Raw genomic sequence first — 18,641 nt, forward strand, 5'->3', positions numbered from 1 at the left:
TCAAAACCTAGCTTAAAGATTGGCTGCCTGTTGAATTTACAGTCTTGTTTTCTGATGTCACAACTGCAGATGTAGGCAATGTTTTCAACTCCCAATTTAATTATTATTCCACACCAATAGATATGGACACAATGCACTCCATATCAAATACATTAATTTCCGATGTTCTCAACAGTGATAAAACAATGATGTAATGCAATGATAAAGAAGATAATACAATATATCTTTTGAATCTAAAGCGTATGCAGCTACTATTGATGCTATTTATTTTTAATGGTTTTTTTTTTATTTATTTTTTGCCATCTTGGTATGACTTTCATAGCCTATTGAAAGGAACAGGGAAATATGTCTGAGAAATTGAAATTCATGTTGAATCCTAATCTCTTTATGCATATATTAATCAAATCACCACAGTTTACCCTTGATCATGCGACCTGGCTGATCTATCATCATAGGCATTAACATTCATTGGAAAGAGCCATGTCTATGCTCCTGTTGCTCCTAAATTGAATATAATGTGTTTGTCTGGGAAACAGAATGCGTCCATAGGCAAAGTAGATGATTGTAGGAGTATCTCCATAATATCCTTGACAATAAACTCTCTGTTTAATTCCATTGGTGAAATCAAAACTGCTTACTTTGTTCACAAAACATTAAATTACTGTAGTAAGTGCACTTCCCATTGATAAACGTTAAGTTTTCATAATTTGGCTGGAGCCAAAGCCTAGCGTGAAAATGGAAATATGATTAATCTGAAAAGCAAACATGCAAACTTACATTGACACAATAATGGAAACTCTGATTCCAATATTTTGTACAGATTTGATATATAATACAGACTGAAAATGTATTTGGGTTCAGGAGAAATGAAATTAGTCCTGTAATGATTGGTATATCCATTTCATTCCGGTTGTAATAAGAATAATGTTTCAGAAATAAAGCAAATTTCCTTTGCAAGCACTAGCAAAGCTGCAACTTTTGATAAAACATGCATGCAATATTTACAACGGCAATTCTTCTGTCTTCCCTGCTTCAATAACCATCCCCTTTAACAAGCAGGGGCACCAAATGCTTTTAATCAAACTTAAATGCAAGTCACCAACCCTTCTGTGAACACACAGTTCTGAGAATAGATGCTAAATGCAGACTCCCGTTTTTTGGCCGTTGACCGCAGCAGGTGCACTCTTCCTGATGGAGGTCATACGAATAGCAGAGGTGCTCTGGAGGTAGCTGGTGTTGCGCTCCTCGTATTTGCGCCGCCTGCACATCAGCTGGTTGTTGAAGTGCCTTCGGAAGCTCTCGCTCAACAGGTACAGGGCGAAAGGGTTAACGCAGGAGCTAGAGAAGCTTAAGACGCGTGCCACAAGTGTGATGATGAGGTGTGATAGCGAAGAGTCGATCTGCCGATAGTTGAAGGAGCGGTACATGTAGAGAACATGGTTGGGGAACCAGCACAGTGCAAAAAGGCCCACGAACACCAGAACAATTTTGGCTAGACGCTTCCTTGTTTCTGTCTTAGGAAAAAAGGAGAGAGAGAAAGTGAGAGAAAAGGAAAATATGACAAGACTACTCAACAAAGCATGAGGTCTATTCTAGATGTGAAAACTTCTATAAAAATACATGTAAATGCAGCAGTTGATGCCCAATTCTGAACCCAGAAATTGTCATCCCTTGGATTGTCATCCCTTGGAATTAAGGTTTTGCAGACAGTGAAGGTGTTCTGGTTAGATGTTTGTTTTCATCGATGCAGGGGTGTAAATTAGGCTACTTAAGTAATAACTTAAGTATTATTTTGTGGAATTTGTACTTCAATTGAGTATCATTGAAACTGAATTGTCTGCTATTATTTTATTCAGTGATTCTAAAAAAATTAAATATTCTTTTTACAAAAAAAAATGTAAACTTGAAAATTTTACACAGTTTGCGGATCAATGTAACTTTTATTAGGAAATCTCAGCTGTCACATAATTTAATCAGTCTATTACAAAATCTAAAGGAAATGTTTTTACTTTAAATAAGTACAATTAAATGAAAAATGTAACTTTTTACTTTCAATCAAGTATGTTTTAGACAATATACTGTATAGTCTCATGACAAATCGTAATAATTGGTACGAGATGGCAAAATCATATGTTATCGAACATATTGGCTCATACCAATATGAATACAAAATTGGCTCATGGAAAATGTAATTGTTTTTTCAAATGTAAGGTTTGTTTTTAAAATAGTTAATAACATTGCTCCTCCCCCTTTTAAAAGATTTGTAAATCTTTGTTCAGAACAGATGACAAGGGTTTCTAGATCTACTGCACGGAGAGATTGCAGAATTCCGAAAATAATTTCAGCATTTGCACAATCTGCCTTTTCATACAAGGCAATTAAAGAATGGAATAAACTACCTGATGATCTTAAAATATCTTTAGATTTTTATACATTCTCCAAAAATTTTAAAAATTGGCTTTTAGGAATTCAAACCTGTCATCATTAATTTTGTACAATTTTAGAATTTTATTGTTGATGTATATGTGTGTATTTATGTGCATATTTTTGTTGTGTTTTATGTTTATATTCCTTTATCTACCTGCCCAGGGACTGCAGATGGAAATTAGCTAGTAGCTAAATCTGGTGCAAAGCATCTCTTCTCTTGTGAGATTAATGTTTTTGTGCATGGTCCCTGACAAATAAATGAATAAAATAAAAAAATAAATACAAAAAGTTAACAACTTTTACTCTCATAGAGGCCGATCAACAAACAAAATTTTTAATCAATACAATACAATATAGCCATCAGATTATATCTAGCCTCCTATCCAACACATTAGTTTAAGAACGGAAACATGTTTTCTCATTTCATATTTATTTATTCAATACATTTGACTGATGTCAATAACCTCTAATGCGTTTTGTTTCGTTCCACACCCAATGTTTCTCATGATATTTTCCTATTAAAATCAAGTTTAGGTTTAGAGTTTGGGTAAGGGTTTAGACTTTATGGTTAGGTTATGGGTTAAATTTAGAAAAGATTTTAAGAGCACTTTGTAGGATGTAAGATTTGTATGATGTTTCTCTTTCCTCTGTGGTACACAACAGTGATTTTTCCAATTAAAATCATGGTTTTGTTTACTGAAGGTTTGGGGGGCGTTTGGTTTGGGTTAGGGATTAAACTTAATAACATTGTTATTAAAAACATAATAATATTGTTTGTTGGTTTGTTTGTAAGTTGTACTATGTTTGTACTATGGGAGTACAAGTTGTAAGTTTTTGTATGAGCCAACTCTCATGATTCATACTGATCTCACAGTATTATTATTACACCTTGCAATGAGACTAGATTGGATTTGGCCAGATTTTGTCTTTTAATTAATAACAATTTTGACATATTACCACTACTTAAATGTACACATTAGTACTTAAGAAATGTTTACATGTCTGCATGTTGCTTTGAGCTTTGATCAAATCAGTATTGATCAAAATCACAACAGTTTGGATAATTGTGTGATGGGTTTTTTTTTTTTTTTTTTTGGCCAGTTGGCCACTGGAATTCTACAGTATTGATAATTTGTCACTTCAACTGTACAACAAGGTACATTCAATTAATGTGAGAGATTATATCCCAATATGTTCAGCCTTGTCATGCCAGTTTGATTATGTCCCTGTTACACATAATCGAGAAAGATAAGACCAGTGAGAAACTTAAACAATGATGATGATATAGTGTAATGTCAAGGGCGAGAGGAAAATGACATTGTTAACAGCCTTGAAACATATGTTAAAAGAGAATATTAACAAGAATATCTGTCATCCTTAAGGACTCTTGGTGCATTGTTTAACTGATGATTCACAGCCCAGCTAAAGTTAAAATTCTCAGAACTGTCAAGGGGCACTTATGAAGGGTATCCCTCAGTTCATCTGAGACTTGTTTTAAAATGTATCTTAAAATGTTTATGGTTTGATTCATAATTAAGGAATATCTTCTTAGATCATCTTAAAAGGGCAAATTCAAGCTCTTTTTTGAAGCTGGTCAGCCCAGGTTCTTCACTATTTTGTATCATGTCATCACATATATTTTTGTTGTTGTTGTTGTTTTCTTAAAATGTTAAGGTACCGACCTTAAACAATACTGACCAAAAATATATATATATTTAAGGTAATATGCATTACTTGTTAACTTCTAGTGCCTCTTGCTTACACTTTAAGTGTTCAGTTGGACTAAAACAATAATTCAACTTTTTTAAATGTCATGTAAATGTCCAAATTAAATCATATCAGTTTGATTATTGTGAAACGTGATGAACAGAACCTAGATAATGCATTTGAAGCTTAGCTTTGTCCAGCATGTATACCTGTTACACATCAGTCAACAGTTGGACTCCAAAAGACAGAGGTGATGTGCAATGTATATTTAACCCCAGTTCATTTAACTTCCTTCCTTGAAAAATGGGCCCAAACATAAAAAATTTGTCTCCAACACTGTCATTTTAAGTGCCTGTCTTGGTTTCATCACTACAATCCACTTGTCCTTCTCTGAACACAATATCTTAACCTAGTCACATCTTTGATATTTAAAATGTGATTATTGGAAAAATGTGCAACAATGTGCAATACCTAAAGAAGAGCTTGTGTTTTAAAAACATAAAACATTAACATTCTACCAATGGATGCAAGCTTTATGTTAAATATCCTTATCTTACCTGTCTTTTGGAGTGCGCACTAATTTCACCCGGCATATCGTGAGCACTCTTGATAAGTGTCCTAGCAATGTGGTAGTAGTAGACAGAGATAATGATCAGAGGGATGAGGAAGTAGACGAGGAATATCATAATTGAGTGTATCTTAAGTGGCGGTCCTGGTTTCATCACTACAATCCTCTTGTCCTTGTCTGAACACAATATCTTAACCTAGTCACATCTTTGATATTTAAAATGTGATTATTGGAAAAATGTTCAACAATGTGCAATACCTGAAGAAGAGCTTGTGTTTTACAAACATAAAACATTAACATTCTACCAATGGATGCAAGCTTTATGTTAAATATCCTTATCTTACCTGTCTTTTGGAGTGCTCACTAATTTCACCTGGCATATCGTGAGCACTCTTGATAAGAGTCCTTGCAATGTGGTAGTAGTAGACAGAGATAATGATCAGAGGGATGAGGAAGTAGACGAGGAATATCATAATTGAGTGTATCTTAGGATGCATCTCGTTGGAGAGTGGATATGGCACACAGGCAGTAAACGTCATATTATTGTATGGCATATGAACCACCTGCGAGAAGACAGCCTCTGGGATAGCCAGCAACACCGAGACAATCCATATAGCGATGGCCTTCAAGCAGGTCCAGAATACTGCACTGGAGGTCTGGATGTCCATAGGGTTCACAATGGCTTTGTGTCTAAGAGGAACATATGGGAGGAATTATCAGCCCACTTATTTCTGTGCCTTTCATCCAGATCGAGAATGGATGAAAGGGAAATATGTCTTGTTTATCATCAGTTTATCATTGCTAGAGAGAACACAACATAGCTTCTTATCTGAAGTCAGAATTGATTTAATGCTAAGTCAGAGTGCCGTGCCGATTGTAAAGGTTTGTTTTGAAATCACACAAGGTTGTGGGGCTTTCCATGCATACTACACCTGTTATGAATGAAACAACAGTTTTGAAATCACACCAGGTGATGGGGATTTGTATGCATATTACACCTGTTATGAATGAAGAAAAAAAAACAGTTTGGAGACAAATGGATAGCTTGAGAAAATCATTACTTTTGCAGATTCTGCCTATTCATTCTCATTCCATGACTGATGTTTGTTAATAACATCAGGATGCCAACTATCATCAAAGAAAGATACATTTTCCTTATTGGATAAGAATTTGATTACTTTGATTATAGCCATGGTGGGGAAATTACACACTCTGTGATTTGTATTGTGATGCACAGTATTCTTTGCTTAAAAACATAGTGCTACATCCAAAGCTTCAGACACTTTTTAATATAAATAATAATAAGCCATATAAATATAACAGTCATAATGTGATTTGTGTTCTGATTTTCTTTGATTTTCTTTGTACTTGTTTCTCATTGCTCACAATTCTCTTTCAAATAATAGGGGGAAATATTTGTTTTGTTAAATGTACTCCATTTGACATCTCTCCAAACGTTAATTTGTTTCTACCCATTCAAGTTCATTCCATGACTGTTCTATGTTGATTCAATTATGATGCCAACTTTCATCATAGAGAGATATTGTTTTCATTATTGGATAAGCATAATATGTTTCAATCTTTAAAGAATTTGATTTCTTCACCAACACATCCATAATGGGACATTAGACACTCTATACATTATGTTGTCTATAATTCTTTGCTTCTCCAACTTACGATGTGTATTATTCTTTCATCCTACTTCCAAAGATTGTTATAGTTTTAAATGATAATTTTCAAGCCATTATGATTATTAAAAAAAATGTCTGGGGGGACTGATTCAGACTGGATTACAGTGTGATTTGTGTCTTCATGTATTTTATTTGGTTTTCTTTCTACTTATTTCTTGTTGCTCTCAAATAATTTTAGGGAAGTTCACTCTTAAAATTAACACTTAAATAATTTATATTTTTTTACCAAATTTATTACATTGTGTATTGTTTGGATTTTTGCATCATTAAAACTAAAAAAAGAAATAATAATAATTAAAAAATGAATATTTTCTTATCTAAGTGAACCTGAACAACCCATTAAACTGGTGATTAAAAAAAACCATCTCCAAAACTTTGTGATCAAAGTTATAAATTATAAATCTCCAGGTTGATCTCATTCTTGCCAAAAAGAAAAGCTGTCCAGAAGGAAATGTGATGTAAAAAAATGTTTTTATTTCCTTTGCACACTCATTCAGGCATTCTGCTTGAACTGGAAAGTCTTTAGAGATAAACGAACACAGAAAAAATTCAGGGTGGAAAATTGGTTGCCTTTTGTTCCAAGGAAATTGTCTATTTTCACCTATTGACAAACCAGCAAGTCTTGAACTGTTCAACAGAGTCTTTTAGCCATCAGCTAAGGTAAATGGAAATCTCAAATGACAGTATACCCTCACCCTCACTTCTCTCCTCCACCAGGCTTCACTGCCCTAGGCTTGCTCTTTCCTCTCTCAATGAACACGAACCACTCTACCTGAGGCAAGGGTTAGCATAGGAGCACCATGCTCACAGTATGATTTCTCCCTGAGTAAACAAGACAGAGTTGAACATATGAACTGTCTAGCATGCAAATTAACTTGATTGTATTTCATGCATGACTGTGAATGTTGAGTAAATGCTAATCAGATTACAGTCTTTAAATCAATCATCTGGGCAGGTATAAACAGGTCGGTTTTCTGTTGCTCTTATAGTACAGCATACAATAAAACCATCACATCCACACTTTACGTTCATTCTCCAGCAGACACACCTCAAATCTATCATGTTGGACCACACACACCAAAGGCCCAACACAGGAGATTATTAATCATAAGCAGAACATTAACTACATTTTGAATCACAATGAACTTTGGTGGGTGGAACTGTAAATGTAGCCTACAAATCAATACCAATAAATGAGAACTACTTGGACCCCAGGGTGGTGGCATAATCACTGTGACAAAAATGAACTTTCTGGTGCTCCAAACAATAAACATATGGGTCACTGGGAAGAGCAGCGAATCAGGCTAGAAAAGGTCATTACCTTAAACCAAAGCCCCCAAGCATTGAAAACAGAAGCATATGACAATGTATTTGGGACTGCCCATCTTCATCATAGAGCCTCAGCCATGCAGCCAGAAATGAAACTGTCAGTTAATAAATCAAGAATATTAAGTTGCCAATCATCATTTAGGATTTGAAGCACTGTAATCTACAAAGGACATTTTGCAGATACAGTTGCCATTTCTGGGATGGAATGTTCAGGAATTATGAATGCTATAAATGTTTATACATGTGTAGAATTTCTTAAATGAAGGATAAGCTTAAACGCAAGGCAGATTTCACAAAAAGCTTTCTCCAAGCCTATCATTATCGGCAGTTAAGATGTCTCTGCTATTTACAGCAGCCTTTGTCCCATGTGGTTTGGAAACACTGCATTTTTGTAATAAAATTTGCTGCAGTATGAGTAAATCTGAATAAAAATGACATGAGTTGACTCGACAGATGAATTCTAGCCTTCAAAACAAATATATGTATGTAGAAAGTATAAAAAACAACTGCCTAATAAATCTTTCATTATTTGCTCAAATCTGTAGTCCACCCACATGTAATGTCAGAGACAAGAACTGCATATTTTGTTGCTGAGAAAAGTGTTTGTGAACCATGGTTCAAATGTAATATAGAACGCCTTCGGGCTGCTTGCAAAGGGCTATGACATCTAACGCATCAAGCTTAATTTTAGCTATGAATGAAAGCAATTTAAATGAATTTGCTGTCAGCTACAGGTGCTTAATGAAAATTCTGTATATAGTTACAGCTTAATAATGTAATTACACATAAACTATTCCTGTGATTTTACATTCTGAACCCTCTTAAAAGACAAAAAAAAAACTTAGTTAAATGATGTGTTATATTGTAAAGTTGAAAATCCAAGTGCATTATCCTTTCTGTTATATTATCAGTGGCAACATCATTTTTATTTTTTGCTAGAGTTGCTGTTCATGCAGTACACTGAAAAAATTTGATTCATGTACTATAAAAAATGCCAGGATTTGACAAGGGTTAAGAGTAAATTCTTACAGTTACAGTACATAGGCTACTGTTTTCAGTATTTTACTGTAAAATCAATACAGGCTCTGTTATTTTCTGTCCCAATACAACACATTACTGTGAAAAAAGAAATGCGATTAATCACACTGCATTATGAGTTTCATTTGTAGTCACCATTATGGTGCTAAGCGTCCCCTTTGAATGGAGCATTCTCTTATGTTTTTCTAATACATTTACTCCCAAATGATGCAAATGTGTCTAAGAACACAAGTTATTGTACGTTGATGTATAGTGAAAAAATATATATATTTTGTGATTGAATTTATCTCAGACCATGATGTATTAACTTCACTAGGCTATATGATGCATATGAAAGTAAAGGAATAGTGAACAATTAATCCTATGCTTGTGTCTATGATATGATTGGTATTATATCTTATGAACTTCATGTTCATGCTCATGTTCATGTTGATTCTACAACACAGCACTACTAAATGACAGTCATTTGTTGGTCCTGTTCACTGTTCACAGTGGCCTAAACGGTTGCGTTTTCATTTTAATAGTATAAATACTACTGTAAAAAATACTGTGAAAGTCATGCAAATAGTAGCCAGGAATTTACTGTAAACTCCCACACAAAAAAAAAAAAAATAATAATAATAATTTACAGTGTCGCAACATCTAAATTAACTGGTTTGATTCAAGTCAAAGCCTATTATTTAACATGTCTGAATCAACCTGAATGCATTAGGTTACATCACCAAAACTAATTTGAATTGTTAGGTCAGGTAGAAATAACTCTTTAAGGTAACAATTGCAGGTTGCTACGTTTTTTTTTTTCCCCAGTGCATTCAGTGTAGCAGTAAATGCAGTTCATTCATGATTTTCCTCCCTTACCTGTCTGCGCTTAGTGCCGTCAGAGTGAACACGGAGACTCCGACCGAGGTGAGCTGAATCACCGGGATCATCTTACAAGCGACTGTTCCAAAAATCCACTCTTCATAGAAATACCTGAACGCGTCCACTGGCACACAAGTGACCAAAAGCAAGATATCTCCCACGGCCAAGCTGGAAATGAAAATGTTGGGCACACTTCGCATCGCGCTGGTGGTGATGAATATTTTCACAAGCGTGATGTTGCCCAGCAAACCAACCGTTATTATTAGTATATACACCGACGGGATAAGGCATCGAATGATGAAATGCACTGTATCCTCTCCATCTGATGTCCAGTCGTCTGTGAAGTTCTCATAGACCGATGTATCCTCAGAGAAAGAGATGTTTTTCAAAGTGTTAGCCATGCTTTGGAGTTGAATAGAGCAACAGAGTTAGGAAAAAAGGACTTTAAAGTTCAGCTGCGTGGGAGAGAGTCGTTGTCCTCTTAACTTAGTGCTGAAATGAGCGATGTCTTCGAGTTGCGTCCCTAAAGTTGACTGGCTTCTTGAATTGACAGGCAGGAGCAAGTGAAGGGGGAGCTACCACTACAGTGGGCACAGTGTTACTGAGATTAGTGCCAAACAGGAGCAGGTTTATCATAATCAATCAATCTATCTATCTATCTATCTATCTATCTATCTATCTATCTATCTATCTATCTATCTATCTATCTATCTATCTATCTATCTATCTATCTATCTATCTATCTATCTGTTTAGTTTACCTCTCTGTATGTCTGTCTGTCTGTCTGATATATATATATATATATATATATATATATATATATATATATATATATATATATATATATATATATATATATATATATATATATATATCCTTCAAATGTAGCCTAAATTCAAATACGTAGAATTCTGAAAACGAATCTTCTGAGAGAATGATCTGTGTTGCCCATGAGGTGCAGTCGCAGGATTGCACTTTGTAGACATGTCAGGTGCAGCTTTTGTCCGCGCTCCCTTATCGTAGTTTGGCTGTGGCTCTTTCATGCTCCTTACTCGCTTGGGGATTTACCGAGGGAAGAATTGCTATAAATACGTAATCAGAAAACCAGCTTGGTCTGGACAACAGGAGTAGAAAAGAAGATGGGACAGAGAGAGAAATGAGACTCCTCATTCACAGTCCCTTGCAAATATCTGCCGCAAAGGACGTGGCTTGTAAAGATAGGACTTTTTCTTCTTTTGCTTGTGTGTTTGAAGATTGGCATTAAAGAAGTATAGTTTTAGGCTACATATATGTTTTGCAGTACTTCATTCAAGTTTGATTTATGCTCACTAATTACGCAAATAGACCAAAGACGTTGATTAATTGTTCTAATGTTCTCATTTGGAACCAATTTCACGGTTCCTGTCTTGGTCTCAGCCAGGTAATATAAAAAGTAGACCTACCGGTCTTTAAACTCATAACCAATTCAAGCATTTGATCTCAGCAAAAAGTAGCAGGTGTAAAAGGGTAGGATTTTTAATTTATTTTATTAACTTTTCCAAGTGAGTTCTGCTAAAATATGAACCAAGTGAGAAATCAAATACTCAACATTACATATGAGTGTTAACTGAATAAGGTTCAGACAACAGCACGAATAGCTCGACAGAAAATAATTAAATGTCTCGCTCTGCGTCTCTAATTTACACTTTAAATGTTATTAAATGGTTGCTACAGTAAATTGACATTTTCGTCATCATTTACTGTAATATCTTGGTTTAGTGACATCTGCTGGCATTTATGACGCTGTTGCAATGTAGCAATGTTATACAACAGATGAAAACTAGGCTAGAGGAATAAAGACGTACCGGTAACTATTTTGTTGCAATATGCAAAAAAATTAAAAATAAAATTAAAATGGCCTCAAACCTCGACCCGTGTTTTTACATTACAATTATGTAAAATCAGCACAGAAGCTGACGCAGATGTGCTAAAACAGTAGTAAAACTTTACGCATTGTACATTAAATCACGCCATAGAAAACCATTCAGATTAATGACAGAATTTAGGCTGGTTGCTGGAGCCTACGTGGTAAATATATTCAAATCGGCAGATTAATGTGCTCTAAAAACCTGTTGAATAGGCCACTATTTTTCTAAGAAGGAAATTATAAAACTTTATACACATGTTATAAGACCAATAAGAATGATTCCTGACAATAATAATAATAATATTAATATAAAAACATACAGTGTAGCTTATAAAGGTTTAATCGCAATTGGATTTTTTATTATTTTTTATCACTAACACTGCTTTTCAGTGGAATGCACAAAATAATAGCAATAACTAGACAGACACTTAAAAACATTACAACAGGGTAACTATTTGGCATAATACTTAGGCTATAATAAAAACGTATATTTCCTAATGGAGTCCTTAATAAAAAAGGCTACCTGAAAACAAGATCATTTAGCTAACAAAACAATCAAGAGTGGTCACGTGCCCAGCTGACTGACAGCTGTGCTTGCGTGTGCACCACGTGCGCAATGACCGTGTGACTGGCAGACCTCGGTACTATTATTTTGATAATTAGCATCTCTGTGCCCATAATGATCTATTCTTTGCGTTTCTTTGATGTCTTGCCTGTATGTTTGCTCTTTAGTTTATGACTCGAAAAAGCTTACCCTCAAAAAGGCGCCCCTATCATGATGCTCTTCCAGCAGGTCTATCTTTACTTTGGGACGCAGTGACATGAGAGCAGGACATCGGTTCTGACTAAGAAGGGGGATGAACAACTCTCCGCCTGGATTACGGTTGGTGTGTGGATTTGTAATATCCGATTTAACGTTTGGGAAATATTTCTTACCGTCTTAACGTGACTCATGCATGCTGTGGTTTAGAAAAAACAGAAAGTCTACAGAAACATCAAGTACTGGTGTTCAGTAAGATTAAAATATCTAAATTCTGTAAAATATTGTATATACTAAGTATAGCCAATGCCTCAAAGAATAGACTTGCATGAAAACTATAGCTATATTTTGACAACTGTGCACATAAATATCAGTTATGCCTGTAAATCCTTTTAACAAAATTGCCAAGGCATCATTACGTAACCAGCCAATGTTGCCTTTATTTTGACATCATTGTTTTACAATATTCACTTATCTTAGATTCACTTTGGATCAAGTGAATTAGATACCTATTTGCAAATTGTTAGTAAATTATAGTTAGAAAATTCTTAGGAATATATAGCTACATTTGTTAATTTCATCTATTTGGGTTGATTGTATTCCATTCTGCAAAACAATTGCATTTTGTTGCATGTTTGCTCTGCCCCATTGTGAGTTACAAGAGTTGTTTTTTGCTGACAGATGTGAATGGGGATTACCCCATGTCACGTGGCCTTTGTTTTTTGTTTTGTTTTTTCCCTTATTTTTCACTGAGAAAATTGACGAACGCTGCAGATAAAAGAGATACAAATATATTCTTGTCCTAAGGCGGCAATCACACCTTTTGGTTCAAATGTATTTCTGTTATATAGTTGGTTTCATTATGTGAAATTGTTGACCTAAAAGATAAAGCAAAACTATTATGATATTATGATGCAAAGAGTTTCCATAAAGGTCATTTGGAGGTTCAGGTTTGCCATCAGCCTCTGCCTGAGGCCAGCAGATTGGCAATAATGATGACAAGCAACCACAGAATGAAACAAAATTTTGAAATCAAATGATGTAATTGAACTACATCAATGAAGGATGTGTAAGTATACAGTCCAAAGTTTTAACTTGTATGCAGAATTAGAGTGTTAATGTCTGAACTTCTTCGGTGGTTGCATATTGAGTGTATCCTTGTAGTTTGGTTTTCAATTTGGTCTGTATTCTTTTAAAACTATTATGTTAAGCTCTCTTCATTGCATATTTCAGCTCAGGCCTCCAACGGTGATAGGCCAGTTCCACACATTGTTTTTCGGCTCTGTGCGTACGTTTTTCCTTGGGGTTCTTGGATTCGCCGTCTATGGCAATGAGGCCCTGCATTTCAGCTGTGATCCGGACAAAAGGGAATTAAACCTTTACTGTTACAACCAGTTCAGGCCTATAACACCTCAGGTAAATGTGCATGATGTGTTTGTTATTAATAATCTACAGTGACTGACAAAATTGAATAAGTGTGCAATGCTGTGAAAAAGTGAATGTGGGTGGAATATATCAAGGAGTATATGGTAAAGAAGAAGAAAAAACCGAACACCTTGAAGCATAAAATCGCTTAAAATTTCTTATGAATTCTGGGAAACTATAAAATACCCTGGGATAAATACAATTTATCAATACTCAGTGAATATGACTAAATCATAAACTTAGGTTTTGTGGCCTATAATTGATAGTGATCCATTGGTAGAAAATGAAAAATTGGACAACAAAACTTTCTAAATTCTTCAATTCTCAAGTAGACAGCAAACTAGTAACAACTTTAAGTAAGCATACTTTTGGATGACTAAGACATAATATAACCTAAACATATAACTTTATCTGGAAAAATGTACTGTTTATCTTGAATATAGTAAATGTTTTTTTCATTGTAGGTATTCTGGGCATTGCAGCTAGTCACTGTCTTGGTACCTGGAGCTGTGTTTCATATTTATGCTGCATGTAAAAATATAGACCAGGAGGAGATCATTCGACAGCCGATGTCCACAGTCTTCTACATAATCTCTGTCCTATTACGAATCATTTTGGAAGTCTTAGCATTTTGGCTTCAGAGCCACCTCTTTTGTTTCGTGGTTGAATCGACTTACATGTGTGATGCCAGTGCTCTTGCAAAGATATACTACATCACAAAGTGTATGGTCCCTCAACACTTTGAGAAGACCATCTTCCTCAGTGCGATGTACACCTTCACCATCATCACCCTACTCCTCTGTATTGCTGAGATTTTTGAGATCCTGTTTCGAAGACTGGGCTATTTAAACCAGCCAATGACTTGAGAATTTAGAAAATTTTTGAGTGATGATTCCACATTGTTATTTTTGTTTGTTTCTTGAATGGGTCTTCGTACAACCGGAAGGACTTAAAGCGACATATCTCTGCTTTTTTCGTAGACACAGGAAGAGCTACTTTTATTATTATTTGTATTTTTGTTAAGAATTGTCCATTTATAGACTTATAATAGCCAGCCAAAACTACTAATATTTATAAGCAATTATTATTCATACAATATAATTTCATGTTTAACATATACTTGATATTAAAGTACAACACAAATTGCAAGTTCTATTTTGACACATTTTATTAGCATAATTATTGATTGTTTTGAAAGGAAAGAAGAGAGAAAAGGTTGAGAACAGGCAAATAAATATTATTTTTGGGACCGTAATTGATTGGTCCATGGAAATAACAATCTTTACATCACAACCTGGTCACATCCATGGACATTGATAGTATGCATTGATAGTATGATGATGCAGTTGATTTCCATATAGTTTTTGAGTCCATTTGAGAATAAACTTGGGTGTTTGTTGTATTTGATTCTGTTTGTTTTTATCAGGCGTCCATCCAACTTTTGTTATTATTCTCAGCTATTTATTTAATCTCAGGTACAAAATGACAAACTGTGAACTATTATTTTCAGGCAGAGGGCTACTGTCTACACTTGAGAAAACTGCGTTTGAGTTTTGACTGTTTGGCCTGCATCTCTTCACAGTTGCCCTTCCACCGTTTTAGAGCTGTTTGAGTAATAGTTTTTGTTTGTTTAGAGGGTTGATCATTTATATTTGTTTTTAATCACCAAATTTCCATGGGATTTAAGATATCATTATGTAATAAAAAATCTTCAGATAGGTAAAAGAGTTGGTGCATACAGTATATAATGACTGACATAATGTATAATCAATCTAGGGAAATATGTTTTGTAAAGTAATTAATTGCCAGAATAAACAGATCTGCTTGTGAATCTATGATACTCTGTTTGATACAATGATTTCCTAATGTTTGTGAAGTTTCTGCTTTCAAGTAAAAAACAATTTTTATAACTATTGTGTAATTATTATTATTATAATGTATTTTATTTACTTTTAAACATACATCAACAGTTTTTACATACAATACTTTTTATGCTATTATGAGGTGATAAAAATATTTAGAAGGCCAATCTTTTGGATAAAAGGAACAGAAAAATGGATATGATGCGCCATAAGTCAAATTAAACATATGGTGGTGGTTTTATATGTAGTTTAAATCCTAAAAAAAAAAAAACTCATCCCTCCTTTTCTTTAAAAAAGCTAAATCAGGGTTACAGTGTGGCACAATAGAAGTGAATGGTGCTAATTTCTTGGAGGTTTTAAAGACAGAAATGTAAAGCTTATAATTTTATAAAGGCCTTCACATTGATTCTTCTGTTAAAACATATTATTTGAGCTGTAAATTTGTTTAAATCATCATTTTTGCAGGATTACAGTGTTTACAGCATTACATCATGTCACGCTCCGGTGAGTTTGTCGGTTTATTCTGTGTTTTGACATTTTCTCTCACTCATGTCTTGCAGTCGAAGAGGCATGATCAGTGTTTCCATGGGAACACTGATTGTTCCCAGGGGAATGCTGATCATGCCACTTATTAGCGTGCTAGCAACACCTGGTTCTACTCTAATTCACTCCCTACTTAAACCCTTTGTGATCTCAGTATTCTAACTTCCAGCTTGCTGTTGGTCTACGCTTGTTCTCTGCTGCTCACAAATCTTCAATGGTGGTTTCCTAGTCTCTGCCCACTTGTTGGGAAAGTGATTGCCTTCCAATCTGTGGGCCGTTGTTCTCTGCACATCACTACACTTGTTCGGACGATTCCTACAAATCTGCTCCTGAATTCCACAATGCACACACTCATCACAGATCTGCCCATTGTGCTGTTACGGCACGCATTCATCACCCAAAACTCCTTCCCTCAATTGCAGCTGGTTCTGGGATCTCCAGTCTTCACCAGCACAGTTAAAATTATCATTTATTGTTAAATCCTTTTGGGTCTCAATGTCTCGCTCTCATACTGATACAAAATGGCAATGAAGTTGTAGAATTGGATATAACTTTATACCGAAAAGGCTAGTGAATTTATCACACTAAAATAATATTTAATATGCATTTTGTTTATATTTTGTGGCTATACATTTGAAACTGAGTATTAACGTTTATGGACTGGCCCCATTCAATTCCATTGTAAGTGTCAAACTGTAACCAAGATTATTTAAGAAATTTGAATGTTATCAACATTATGCCTGCTGTCGATTTGAGCTTAACTTGTATTGAACCTGTAATATTCCTTTAAGTGTGTGTGTGTGTGTGTGTGTGTGTGTGTGTGTGTGTGTGTGTGTGTGTGTGTGTGTGTGTGTGTGTGTGTGTGTGTGTGTGTGTGTGTGTGTGCAATTTAAGACAAAAAAAAATGTGGGCACTTGATTGTGGCTTTATTAAAGATTACAAATTCAAGTTTTATATAATTTTTTTAGTTTGCGATCCTTTGTTTGCAGAACTTCTTGACAACATCTGGAAATAAAATAAACAAGTTTCTGTAAAAGCTGTGGTGAAAGTTTCCTTCAAGTTTCAGCCACCAAAGCTATCAGTTCATCCACACTAGAGCATCGACGATCTGACATTTTCTTCAAATGTGCTCTCGCCAGATAAGCAAAAAACAAAATCTTCCATCCTCCACAATTGGGTATATTGTAAAATAGTTCAAAGATGAAGGACTTGTGAATGAGAAGAGAATGTGCACAGGCAGACCCAGAAAGACAACCAGCAGCTTAGACAGGATAATTGTGAGTGAAATCAAGAGAAACAGGCAAGAAACAGCTGAAAGTTTGCACATAAATGAGAATTACCAGATACAACTTTATTTGCAGACCATCCAGAACAGGATGAATGAGAATGGGTACATAGGGAGAGTAATGCTGTGAAAACCATTCCTTTGCTAAAAGAATAAGAAAGACAGGGTAAAACTGGCAAAAGAACATGCACAGAAAGACAGCAGCATTTGGAGAACTGTCTTATCAGATAAATCCAAATTGAAATCCAAATCTGATGGCAGTGTGGAGAAAGGCAATGGAAGAATTCCAGCCACACTGCACTAAGGATACTGTAAAGCACCGAGGTGGAAACGTCTGGGGCTGTTTCTCTTACAGTGGTGTTGATGAGCTTGTGTTCATTGATGAAATCATGAACTCTGACTACAGAGAAATTCTGGATGCAAACTTGCAGAAATCAGTGAATAAATTAAGACACAGAAGTGTCTCTTTCAACAGGATAATGATCCAAAACATACCAGCCATTGAAAGAATACTTTGCAAAAAAGAAAATCAAGGTCCTGGAATGGCCCTGCAAAATCCCTGACCTAAACCCTATAGAGCACCTATGAGATGCAATGGAAAAGAAAAAGTCAGATTGTCTTTGTCCTAGTGTGGATGAACTGAAAGCTTTGGTGGCTGAAACCTGGAGGAAACTTCACAGCTTTTATAGAAACGTGTTACACTATATAATATAAATAGATTTTAACCAAAAGGTGTAATTGCCTTCTTAGGACAAGATATTTTTCCATAAATGTCAGGCTGGATCAAGTTGTCACCTGTGTTTTTATTGTTATAAATGTATAAATTCCAATATGTGTGGCTTGATTTTTGTTGCTGTTGTTTTTGTTGTTCTTTCACATTTTTGCTGTTTCCTTTATAAAGTGTAATTATTTTTCCACTGTTTACATTTAGCTGAAAATCCTAAAATAGGCTTATTAATGGCAGGTTCCATCGTAACAAAAGGTAATGTGTTCAATAAACTATATTTTTTCCTTTACAATAATTCTGGAATTGTTTAATAGTTTAAGATATGTATCTGCCTATACAGATTTTCAGAAATTATCCAAGCCTGATAAAGAAAAAGTGTGACAGCAAGCTCTGGTTCCCAAAACATAACTACACACTATAATTAACACAAATATACTGTAGTGTTAATAATAACAATAACTTTTATAACATAAAATACAATTATTACAAAAAACAAAACGGCCTTTGTACGC

At 34.9% G+C, this 18,641-nt stretch overlaps 2 protein-coding genes across 2 annotated transcripts; one reads left to right on the plus strand and one right to left on the minus strand.

Moving 5' to 3' along the window:
• Positions 1–490: 490 nt before the first annotated feature.
• LOC127623941 (neuromedin-B receptor-like) lies at positions 491–10,022 on the minus strand. The gene is made up of 3 exons (XM_052098517.1): positions 9,619–10,022; positions 5,047–5,392; positions 491–1,514 (listed from the first exon to the last, which is right to left on the minus strand). Exons 1-3 carry the CDS (start codon positions 10,020–10,022, stop codon positions 1,137–1,139), a joined length of 1,128 nt encoding a protein of 375 aa, XP_051954477.1. The 3' UTR covers positions 491–1,136.
• A 2,131-nt stretch (positions 10,023–12,153) lies between these two features.
• On the plus strand, positions 12,154–15,483 carry gje1a (gap junction protein epsilon 1a). The gene is made up of 4 exons (XM_052099251.1): positions 12,154–12,168; positions 12,260–12,414; positions 13,521–13,703; positions 14,177–15,483. The coding sequence occupies exons 2-4, from the start codon at positions 12,385–12,387 to the stop codon at positions 14,576–14,578; spliced, it is 615 nt and encodes a 204-aa protein (XP_051955211.1). The 5' UTR covers positions 12,154–12,168; positions 12,260–12,384; the 3' UTR covers positions 14,579–15,483.
• The last annotated feature ends 3,158 nt before the right edge of the window (positions 15,484–18,641 follow it).

Source organism: Xyrauchen texanus, chromosome 30, assembly GCF_025860055.1.
Source record: "Xyrauchen texanus isolate HMW12.3.18 chromosome 30, RBS_HiC_50CHRs, whole genome shotgun sequence".
Taxonomy (NCBI): domain Eukaryota; kingdom Metazoa; phylum Chordata; class Actinopteri; order Cypriniformes; family Catostomidae; genus Xyrauchen; species Xyrauchen texanus.